This window comes from Biomphalaria glabrata, chromosome 17, assembly GCF_947242115.1.
Source record: "Biomphalaria glabrata chromosome 17, xgBioGlab47.1, whole genome shotgun sequence".
Classification (NCBI taxonomy): Eukaryota; Metazoa; Mollusca; class Gastropoda; family Planorbidae; genus Biomphalaria; species Biomphalaria glabrata.
In genome coordinates, this window is record NC_074727.1 from 6600817 (window position 1) to 6613720 (window position 12904).

The 12904-nt window shown below is 40.2% G+C and overlaps 1 protein-coding gene across 1 annotated transcript in view; it reads right to left on the reverse strand.

Moving 5' to 3' along the window:
• The window catches only part of LOC129923709 (short-chain dehydrogenase/reductase family 16C member 6-like), a 24491-nt gene that overhangs the window by 2404 nt on the left and 9183 nt on the right, over nucleotides 1-12904 (reverse strand). The window contains exons 3-5 of the mRNA XM_056016129.1: nucleotides 12739-12904; nucleotides 4273-4379; nucleotides 1548-1685 (exon numbers count right to left, since the gene is read on the reverse strand). Coding sequence (XP_055872104.1) covers nucleotides 1548-1685; nucleotides 4273-4379; nucleotides 12739-12904 — 411 coding nt within the window. The remainder of the gene's footprint in view (nucleotides 1-1547; nucleotides 1686-4272; nucleotides 4380-12738) is intronic.

Genomic DNA, 12904 nt, shown 5'->3' on the forward strand with positions numbered 1-12904 from the left:
TTCCCATTTTTAGCCATTTGACTTTCTGGGGGAAGAAAAACATGTTTTTTAAGGCCATTCATGATCAGTATTCATTCAGCATAAACATAAAATACATATGCATAGGAAAACCTTTAATCTTTGTCATAAATTTGTTTTGAGAGTTATGTTGCTCACACTATCTTATCACTATCACACAATCACATTATTAAGCTTTATGTCACTCTAAATAACCTAACATTTGCAAGGTCCGGGTGTGTCTCTATTAAACACACAGAAGAAACACATCCTAGGATACTATTTTTCCCTTGAAACTTCATTCAATAAAACAACTATTCCATCAATGAAATTAATTCACATAAATCATAAATCACTTGAACTAATCATATGAGCAGTAGAATAACTTGACTGACAAATAAAAAAAGTTCCCCTTTCAGATCTTGTGGTCTAGAGGGGCAGGGAATGTGAAGGTCATCTGTTTCTGTGGCCTACGGTTATAAGAGGGTGTCATGTGGCCAGCACAATGACCAACCACCATCACCAACTAATTTGAAGTACCCATTAGAGCCCTGTGGACTCAGAGGCCTTCAAAGATCCCAGTCTTCACCAGAATTTGAACACGGCACCCCCGGTTCGGAAGCCAAGCGCCTTACCGCTCAACGCATCTCCTGACAAACAATAATAATGTTAAATCAAACACATTTAATAATTGCTGATCTAAAGAATGGCAACCAAAGACTAAAAAATAATTAACAACAAGATCAATATCCAGCCTTATTTTAATTTTATTGTCTTCCTTCTTTTCAAGACCACTACAGAATGCTTGAATTTTTTGGTCTTCCAACATCTTATCTTTTTGTCTAGCTACTTGTTGACTGAAATTTCCCTAAGGACTAGTGGATGAATCAGGCCACTCACATAAAGTGTGACAGACATTACAGAATTCTTGAATTGTTTTATTCGAACATCTTATCTTTTTGTCTAGCTACTTGTTTACTGAACCAACGTCTAATCTTTCGACTCAGGACCGGACACAACAGAATGCGACAACACATGCACCGGAAGCTCAAAATTGGAACCAGTGAAATCTGCCCATGTGGAGTATCACCAGAAAATGCCGACCACGTCCTCCAAAACTGCTCTCTTTACCAAGAGGCCAGAATAAGACATTGGCCCCAAATCACCCCAATAGAAAGAAAACTATATGGAGAGCTCCCTGATTTGGAAACCACTGCGCAGTTCATCTCATGTATTGGTCTAGTCATATAAACACTTCAACATAACAATGAGAACGATGAAGAAGAAGTTTACTGAAATTTCCCTAAGGACTAGTGGATGAATCAGGTCACTCACAAAAAGTGTGACAGACATTACAGAATGCTTGAATTTTTTTCTTCAAACATCTTATCTTTTTGTCTAGCTACTTGTTTACTGAAATTTCCCTAAGGACTAGTGGATGAATCAGGTCACTCACAAAAAGTGAGGCAGACATTACTGACCCGTCGCTTTCTAGCTACTTGTGTGTTGGAGTGTTACAATAAATAAAATAATAATAATAATTCACTTACGCCATTTTGCAGCCTTTGAACATTCCAGTTTTTGTATAGGATGGACAGACTAGAGTTGTGTGGACACCATCATGACCACTGAAGTGGATCTCAAAGTTTAAGGTCTGAGTGAATCCTGTTACACCAAACTTAGAGGCGCTGGAAATAGAGGATAATGGCAGATAGCATACATTGGAGACTGGCATACATTGGAGACTGACATACATTGGAGACTGGCATACATTGTAGACTGGCATACATTGTAGACTGGCATACATTGTAGACTGGCATACATTGGAGACTGGCATACATTGGAGACTGGCATACATTGGAGACTGGCATACATTGGAGACTGGCATACATTGGAGACTGGCTGGAGACTAGCATACATTGGAGACTGGCATACATTGGAGACTGGCATACATTGTAGACTGGCTGGAGACTAGCATACATTGGAGACTGGCTGGAGACTGGCATACATTGGAGACTGGCATACATTGGAGACTGGCATACATTGGAGACTGGCATACATTGGAGACTGGCATACATTGGAGACTGGCTGGAGACTAGCATACATTGGAGACTGGCATACATTGGAGACTGGCATACATTGGAGACTGGCATACATTGTAGACTGGCATACATTGGAGACTGGCATGCATTGGAGACTGGCTGGAGACTAGCATACATTGGAGACTGGCATACATTGGAGACTGGCATACATTGGAGACTGGCATACATTGGAGACTGACATACATTGGAGACTGGCATACATTGGAGACTGGCATACATTGGAGACTGGCTGGAGACTGGCATACATTGGAGACTGGCATACATTGTAGACTGGCATACATTGGAGACTGACATACATTGGAGACTGGCATACATTGGAGACTGGCTGGAGACTGGCATACATTGGAGACTGGCATACATTGTAGACTGGCATACATTGGAGACTGACATACATTGGAGACTGGCATACATTGGAGACTGGCTGGAGACTGGCATACATTGGAGACTAGCATACATTGGAGACTGGCATACATTGGAGACTGGCATACATTGGAGACTGGCATACATTGGAGACTGGCATACATTGTAGACTGGCATACATTGGAGACTGGCATACATTGGAGACTGGCATACATTGGAGACTGGCATACATTGGAGACTGACATACATTGGAGACTGGCATACATTGGAGACTGGCATACATTGTAGACTGGCATACATTGGAGACTGGCATACATTGGAGACTGGCATACATTGGAGACTGGCATACATTGATACATTGGAGACTGGCATACATTGGAGACTGACATACATTGGAGACTGGCATACATTGGAGACTGGCTGGAGACTGGCATACATTGGAGACTGGCATACATTGTAGACTGGCATACATTGGAGACTGACATACATTGGAGACTGGCATACATTGGAGACTGGCTGGAGACTGGCATACATTGGAGACTGGCATACATTGGAGACTGGCATACATTGGAGACTGGCATACATTGGAGACTGACATACATTGGAGACTGGCATACATTGGAGACTGGCATACATTGGAGACTGGCATACATTGGAGACTGGCATACATTGCATTGGAGACTGGCATACATTGGAGACTGGCATACATTGGAGACTGGCATACATTGAAGACTGGCATACATTGGAGACTGACATACATTGGAGACTGGCATACATTGGAGACTGGCATACATTGGAGACTGGCATACATTGGAGACTGGCATACATTGGAGACTGGCATACATTGGAGACTGGCATACATTGGAGACTGGCATACATTGGAGACTGGCTGGAGACTAGCATACATTGGAGACTGGCATACATTGGAGACTGGCATACATTGGAGACTGGCATACATTGGAGACTGGCATACATTGGAGACTGGCTGGAGACTGGCATACATTGGAGACTGGCTGGAGACTGGCATACATTGGAGACTGACATACATTGGAGACTGGCATACATTGGAGACTGGCATACATTGGAGACTGGCATACATTGTAGACTGGCATACATTGGAGACTGGCATACATTGGAGACTGGCTGGAGACTAGCATACATTGGAGACTGGCATACATTGGAGACTGGCATACATTGGAGACTGGCATACATTGTAGACTGGCATACATTGTAGACTGGCATACATTGTAGACTGGCATACATTGGAGACTGGCATACATTGGAGACTGGCATACATTGGAGACTGGCATACATTGGAGACTGGCATACATTGGAGACTGGCTAAGCAAGTCTCAAACGAAATATTTTGACAGCAATACAAAATATTTGTCAATTATTTGGATGCATGTAATTTTTGTAATTTAAAAGAAACAAGACAACTATGTTTTAATTGGGCAGTTTTAGAATTAAAAAAAAATAATTAAACAACATGAGGCGGGTGTCAGAGTACTAAAGTGTAGTGCAGATTGGGATTTGATTCTGGACTTAAAGGACGCCCCTGAGTTCACTCAACTGTAATGGGTACCTGGCTTATGTTAGGAAAGTAAAGACGGTTGGATATTGTGCTGGCAACATGACACCCTCATTAACCACCAGCCACAGAAACAGATGATCTTTAAATCATATTATCTGTCAGCACCTGCAAGGTCTGAAAGGGGTTCCTTAAAAACAACACAGCAACAACAAAAAACAACAGGATTTTAGACGATTACAAAAACAATGTCATTGTTTATTATTATTGGTTGACTCTAACCTGTAATCCACTAACTGTTTGATGCCAATGAGACCGCAGGAGCTGCTTATGTTCACAATGTGACCATGGTTGTTGGCCAAAATAGAGGGAAGGAACTCTTTGGTCGTCTGAAAAATAATCTTTTTTTTTTTTATACCATTCAAGCTGAAAAACTGAGTAACTACACTGGTCTAAATCTAGAGTAAATCTTGCAAAAAGTAGTTGATTATTTTAGTATTGTACAACAAAGGAGAAAAAATCTAACCACAAAATAATAATAATAAAGATAATCGTTTTTTAAGTGAGAAAGAGGAAGGGCAAATACTTTTTGGGTGGACTATTTGGATTTTATTTTCTTTTGTTGTATCCTACTGAGATATATTTGTACACAAGCCATATAGACACAACAAATAAAACTAGTTAATAGGTGCCTTAAATTTTACACACACACGCACAAAAGTTTTTAAAAGTCTTTATAACACCCCTACCTCCCCCCCCCCCCCCCAATTTGGAATGCTGCTGCAGATCACGTGAGAGCAGCCCAGACTGCACGTGATCAATGACCCAATAAGCTGTCACATCCAATGAGATTTGGGGGTCGCTTATTTGGCGGCGTCGTTCATCAGAAGCGAAGTGGATACATAAAAAAAAAAAAAAAAAAAGGTTTGATTTTCTGTGTGTTAAAAATGAAATTGACAGGACTACCAGAGCAAACAGAATTTTTTTATGAACTTTGAATTGTCGGATCGGTCTGACAAGCTGGGAAGAATCAACATTCTCATTTAGAGTGCAGAAAAACAGAAGCTTTGTGCTTTATAGTATTTGTTTTGAAAAAAATGACCATTACGACTACCCTTGGAAACAAATTCAGCAAGAGTACTTTAGATATAATTTGTCAGCTTCTTTCCAATAGACCAAAGTGCAACACAAGTAACTTCTAGAACACTGGTACTGTTTCTCAACTTTTACGTGCGACCTCCCCCCCCCCCCCCAAAAAAAAAAAAAAAAACCCAAACACACTTTTTTTTTATAAGATTAAAAAAAAAAACAAAGTTAAGTCCGTGCACATCCTTAGCCAGCTAGTGTTGTAAATTTCCTTAGCGAGCTCCGGGGGGTGGACCGTGACCTTCGTGACTGGGGCCCCACCAGCACCATGCTATTTCCTGCTTTTTGAGCTGCAGAAATGCTTTCTCCTCAAGTCTCCGGACTACGCTACCAAGACTGATAATGGCGTCCGGGTGGAAACAGACGTTACTCGTTAGAGAAAGCGATTTGGCCAAAGCAAAACTGTCGTTGGAGTGTTATTGAACGCAGTTCATGGCACAGGTCGGGGATTTAAAAAAAAAAACATGTCACGTTCCACACGACGTTCCTCGAGGAACAGTTCCATAACAGACAGAGGTCTTCGGCCTCGTGTCGAGCCACTGGAAATGTAGGCCTAATACATACACATCTGCTTGGACCTCTCCCAGCAAAAATGTTCAGTCAGGCCGGCGAAAGGGAGCTATTGTTGGCCTCAAGTTACAAGTGACTATGAAAGTTACAAGACTCTGAAAGTTACAAGACTCTGAAAGTTACAAGACTCTGAAAGTTACAAGAAACTATAAAAGTTACAAGAGACTATGAAGGTTACAAGTGACTATGAAAATTACAAGAATCTAATAAAGTTACAAAACTCTATGAAAGTTACAACTTACTATGAAAGATACAAGACTATGAAAGTTTCAAAGAGTGTACAACAAAACTCTCTCTCGAATTCCAAATTCCCTAACGTCTATAGCACACACTTCATCATAAAGTCAAAGAAGGGGGGCCGGGGGCTGCCGATGATATAGGTATTTAGAGGCACAACACGCAATTACGTCTTTAATGGGTTTGAGCATCGTAACTATAATCTCGTAGCAGCCATGTTTTGGGCGTGTTCAGAACAATGGAGCTCTGCATGAGAGAAATTCGAACGTTAAGCGCGAGAAAGACGGAGAGAATCGCGTTAGAATCGATTTTGTCGCAGACGCCTCTTTCGAAAACAATTCTTCCAAGTGCAAAGTAAAACGAGTGATAGTATGAGATTTATAGATCTAGCCTGGCACGGGTCATTAAACCAACTTTTGTTTGATATGGCAAAGTTAATTAATAATTTCATTTTTTTTTACATTGACAATAATGTCGATTTAAATTTTTATGGATCTACTACTTCAATGCTAATACAACAGAATGACCGCCTTCGCACGCTAGCGTAGTGCATTAAAAATGTAGCTGGATGACACAGATCCACGTTTTCAAATATATAAAATCAGGAGTTTAGCTTATTGCACTACACACACACGCACGCACACACAGACACGATGTGTTGTACATTGGGACTGCTAGACAAACAGGCGTTGGGATCTTATTATATGCACTGATGATTGAAGTCCAGCAACAAATGTTGAACAAATTAGATGTAATGCTAGTTGGTGTCATAGAGGCAACGTTTTTCTGACATTTTACGAGCTAAATACATCTTTGTTTGCCTCATTAAGTTTGATTTTGGTTTTTATTTGGAGGGAGGGGTGATTTTATTTTGTATTTTTATCATGGGGCAGGAGTTTTGTTATCTGTTGCGACAACCTTGGACTAAACAAAAAAAACAAGAGCCAACACATAGTTTTTAAAAACGTGATTGCTTATTGTGATTTATCTAGTCAAGTTATTTTCAAAAATCTTACATTGCACTTAAGTCTTAGTCAATGTTTATTTACAGTGGTGTAGCTAGGGTGGGAGAGGGGGGGGGGTGTCCATTCCAAATTTGAAAATCCCCTTCCTTTGAAAATCCCCGGGCCTCCAATTGAAGGGTCCCCCAAATGAGTGTCCTAAATTTGTTTTTACATTTAACATTACGCCATTATCTCATGTCATGATGTCGAATGTCAAAATGCAAGAAGGGGGGGGGGGCTTAAGAGGTCAAGCGTCCAGGGCCCCCCAAATCTCTAGCTATGCCACCTAAGTCAAGTTATTTAAAAATCTGATCTATCTTTTTCACTTTTTATCTTTCAACCTAAGTTCTATTGATTAAGCAAAGTAAATAGGATTCTCAAAGATCAGGGATTAATATTAACTTAAGTAAGAATGTCCTCTATACTACCATCACGCATTTATTTGCAGCTAGTTTTTCTATCATCAAATCCCACCATTTTTTTTAATTTTAATTAAAAAAAAACAAAACAAAAAAAAACAAAAAACTGACTGTTGATACGGTCATTTTTTTTTATCTGGGGCACCAGGTGGGCGTGACCTACAGGTGACCCGATAACGGAAACAGGAAATGTCGCAAGGGAGTCAACAACAAAGCTACAAGTGTGATGGAAGAGGGGGAAACAACGGGAGATGAAACTAAACATGAGTCGGACAGTCTGTGGCAGTTTAGGGTTGGGCGATCATTCATGGGTGTCGCCAAGTAGATTCTAGATCATTCATGGGTGTTATCAAGTAGATTCTAGATCAGTGATTCCCAAAGTGGTCTATATAGACCCCCAGGGGTCTACGAAAACTTTCAAGGGGTCTACGAAAGTGAAAAAACAAATTGGGGGTCTATGACATGTCCACGGGTCTACGATAATAGATTTCATTTAAGCACGTTGTGACTTTAATATTTACATCCTATTAATTTAATTCTTCACACTAACATATAATGTGTGCATAAGTTAATCCTTTAAATATTTATCCTGCTATTCAAACGAAAAATTGTTGTATTTATTTTCAATAATTATTCAAATAACTTAATTTTGTCTACATGTAAGTAATGTTTAGCAAAAAGAAATGTAAACTGTATAGCGTTGGTTATTTAAAATTGTTCATTCCTTCCTTATCAAACATGCCAATAGCCTTTTTATGACGATATGAAACTAATTACGCTTGAGAATCAACTGAGACAATGTCACCCTGATAAAAAAAATTAGAAAAACTTTCGAACATTCAAAGATAAAGTTCAGAATAGACCCACAAAATCTCTTCGACATCATATAGGGAAGATGATGGTTTGTGGGTGTCTTACGCTATCTGTTTACTTATAGCAAAATAAGCGCTTGGCTACCGAACCTGGGCTCCTGGATTCGAATCTCTGTGAATTTTAAATTTCATGATTTTTAAGGCTCCCCTAAGTCCACCCAACTCTAATGGGTACCTGACTTATGTTAGGATATTAAGTGCACAGTAAATACTTTGTTTCATGAAATTAAAAAAATACGAAACTAAACACATGAACAAAGTATTCACTGTACAACATTGTTAACTTTATCTGTGAGGCCCGTGCTTCCCTACGCTCGATCAAACAAAAAACTGCAAACGTTGACTGTGGCTGACGAAACTGTCAATAACTTTACTACTGAATGGACAAACTGGAGATGGACGCTTATCGTGCAGTTCTGATATTCTTATTTGCATTACAGCTTTTAGGATGAAGACAAAACAAGTTGAACAGACCATTATTATTGCTCGAAAAGCGAGACGTAATCAAGATATGTAATGTAAAGCCGTGTTCTGTAATAGCTCCCAAAACCCAAACATGTGTTGTTGTTTTTTCTCAGTGTGTCTGTCGACTGCGAATTCCCGGCAGCAGCAACTCAATATCCGGTATCAAGTTTTTTCTGCCAGCAGTCTCTCCTTCCTCAAGATGACATCTCTGACGTGTTCCTCAAGATGGTCAAGTTGATTTTTGATTATGTCATTAAGGATGTGCTGTTGAGAGGCCACTATGTTAAGCTGGAAAGACTGTAACACCGTGGAAACTGGTTCAAGAACAGATGACTAATAGACGACAATGAAAAGACAAATCAGAAACAAGAGGAGGAGACATTTTTTTTTTTTTTTTTGGTTTCACTTGCCGTCGTTATTTTAAGATCTGCCTAACAGTCAAAGATCTCAAATTTGAGACTTAAATCTCGAAATGGATTCCTATTTTTCAGTTGATTGTGTCTCACACAAAAGAGGTAAATTTAGCACCAACGCTATTGCTAGGGACAGTTACAGAAAAAGAATACTAGCCATCAGGGGGCAGCCTTGGCGAGTATTTTCTCCATGTCTAGACTGTACAATGACATTAGACACATGCAGTGCGTCTCTCTAAAGAAACCATTGGAACTAAACCAATGAAGTCGAATACAATCGCAATCAACAAAACGAACACTCAAAGACATCTGCTCAGTGCCTGAGATATCTACAATTTCTTCACTACAATACCCAGCAAATGCAGTTAATTCATGATGCATTTCTTATTTCTTGCTGCTGCCAGTGCTCCGTTGATTCAAATCAACGTTTTGACTCGGACGATGGCATGTGAAGAACGTTCTTGTATCTCTTCTTTTGTAAACTGGTGGACATGTTTCAACTGCAATTTTATTGAGCGCTGACACCGACCGCAAGACGTTAATACATTTACACTCTTTACTTTCGTTCAAAGAAACTAGAACATTTATCACATCGAAAGATAATCGGCAAGGATTTCTCCTCCAATGCATAAAAAAAAAATTCTAGACCTTAACCAAATATTTTAAAAAGTAATTGTGGCATTAGACGTCTCGAGACTATTTTTTATCTTTGCAACTTCTTGTGTGACTAAAGAGGCCAATCCTTTTTACTTTCACCCTTCTTTCTACAACACGGTTGTGTATGGCATCTGCAATCCAGGACCTTTCCTTTAATGCTCGCTCTCCATATGGATCTATCCAGTGACACTTTTTTCCCAACTGTTAGTGTCGATTTTGAAGAGCTTCATGTCGCGTTTGCATATATCCGTATACCTTAGCAGTGGACGACCAGAGGCTCTCCTGCCTTCTGTTAAATCACCATAGAGAATGTCTTGTGAAAGCCGACCTTGTGACATTCACAATAACTAAATCTATGTGCAAATGAAAACAAATCGTCACGACTAACATGCTATATAATATTTGACAGCGATTTGACACCCTTTATAGTGCAAAGAATTGTAAGCCTATAATAAATCGTACATGGTCGGGCATGAACTACAGATTTGCCTGTTCTAGTTACAATAATAACATATCTTTACAACTGTACAGTGGAAGCACTACTTGTCAAGTTACTACACTTTATAATAGTCTAATGATAGTCCTTTAGATTTAGACTAAGAAGACGATGCGCAAAATTTTCCTGAACATTAATTTACTCTTGAATCAATAATGCATGGGCGCCCGCAGGGGGGTACATGGTGGTGCACTTGCACCTCCCTGGATTCTGACTAAATCTACATCTACGTAATTAAATCAAAACAGATCTGGAAGATGTATTTCATTACAAAATATAAAAAAAAAAGGCTAAAATGTGGCTACTCAGAATTCAGAGGCGTGCACGTACAAGGTTGGTCATCATTCTTGATACGCCTACTAGGCTAATCTACTACTACACTAACCAGTGGAAGCACTACTTGTTCAGTTGTTACTTAGAAGTTAATTGATTTGATGGTGCGAAAAAAATGGCTAGAATTCGGATACTCAGAATCCAGGGGGGAAGTGCACCCCCATGCACCCCCTGCGGGCGCCCATGGACGTTAAGTAATATCCGAACGTTCCCTTAGCACGCTTGCATTGGCGCCCCCCCCCCCCCACTCCGTAGTGGCCAGCCGCTTTATGACGCTGTCGTACTGCCTGCACATGATTGGACATAACCAGCTTAGGGTCACTTCCAGGTTATGGTTATGGGTCTGACTGGAGCTTGGTCCCCATCGATATTCAGGTTTATGGTTTCTCGGTGGATGTCTTTTCCCCAAAGAGATTTGGGTCTGAACCAACTTAAAGCAGATTAAGTGTTCCAGATTCGGGTGTAGCATGAAACAGTGGCCAAGTTCAGTTTGAGAGCTGCAGCGGATCTCCTGGTCTGCCAGTTAAGTAGGTCGTCCGCAAAGAGAACGTCACTCCCACTCGTTCCGTTAGATCGTAGACGAGAAACATCGTACACACTGCATCAGTGACGAGCACTGAGGTAAGCCTTGCTCTGGCTTTCTTTTGCGGTGACATGCTAGATCCGTAGCGTGTCTGAACAGTCCTAACCGCCAGGAATTTGGTCAACTACCAGTACATGTTTGAGCAAACTCCCAGGCTCAATTTTCCATTTCAATCCTTGTCTCCAGACTCGTGAGCCTGTTTTAAGAGTAAAAATATTGCCAGCATCAATTCGCCTTTTGGGTCTCACGGTAGCCCTGAAAACCATCAGCTAGTGACTGCATAAAAACCACCGCTTGATCGATTGCACTTCTTCACTGCATGAACTGTTCATGTTCAGGCATGATGAGTTTGCGTTCCTCCAAGAATCACGTGAGCCGTCTATTGATAACCCTTTCAGCTATTTTCCCTACACACGAGGTTAGCGATATCGGATGCTGACATTACGAGCGATCAGCCACTTTTCCTTTCTTTAGTAACGGGACTATCGTTGCCACTCTTCAGGCTTTTTGGTAATTCCAATGTGTCCAAGTCCGATTGAGCAAGTCGCATAAGCTTTCGCTGCCTTTCCCCAGACTCATGTGCTTCAGCATTTTACTGCTTGCCCTATCCTGCCCTGGAGCCTATTGACCGGCTTTTTGTTGAAAAAACTAAAGTTATCCACATTGAACAACCAGATACCAAAGTCGTTTTTTTTTTCAAGCTTGGTACATAAGTGTGATCAGGGCCCGAATCAAGCAAGTGAAGGTGCCGGGTAGGATTTTGGTGGAGGCGGCTAACCGTTTTTTTTTTATGTACGTTTTCAAAGAGAATAATTTTAATATTAAATGAGTACTACGGTAATGAAACGTTGGAGTGATTTTATGTTTTATGTTATTATTCATTATCATTTTTTTTTTAGTTTATGGAGGCTCTCTTTAGAGGACGAGGCCCTGGTGTGGCTGTACTTTCAGCACTGCCGCAAATTGGGCCATGGGTGTCATTCAAATGGAAATCTTTAAAATAAACCAAAAGAAGAAAACACAATCTTTTAAAAAAAAAAAAAAGCTTATATAAGAAAAGAATTACAAAATCACTGTAATATATCTCAATACTTTAAGAATAAGCTCCCTTTTTTACATGAAACAAAATTAATTAATTACCGCTAATTAAATAACAGATTAGTTAAATTTTGTTACTGATTCATGTAATGTCATCGACTATGAACAATAATGCAAAATTTCAGCTTGATCCGAGAATGGGAAGTGGGAGAAAAAAATGTGTAAAAAATATTAAAGGGGGAATAACTCTGCATATACAGCCACACCTCTCAATAAGTAGCTTTTATTTCCCCTTTTTAGGTACCAAACAAAATAGTTAATTACCAATAATTAATTGATAGGTTACATTTTTTTTATTGCCTCATGTTTTTAGGTGCAACAAATAATTGTGTAAAGTTTCAGCTTGATCTGAGTGTGTTAGAAATAACGTGTACAAAAATAGTCTAGTACCAGACAGACAGAGTGAGGTGCTGTAAGCTTTTGTAAAAAGGTAGGGGACACAAAACAGCACTGACCCAGATAGGCGCCAAGAGATTCACTGCGAACGTGTCCTCAATCTCCGCGTCCTTCAACTCCAGCAACTGTTTGCCCACGACCTTCCCGGCGCTGTTGACCAGGATGGTGACATCCCCGACATCTTGACGGACCTTGTCGCCCACACTCCTGACCTGGTCACGGTCC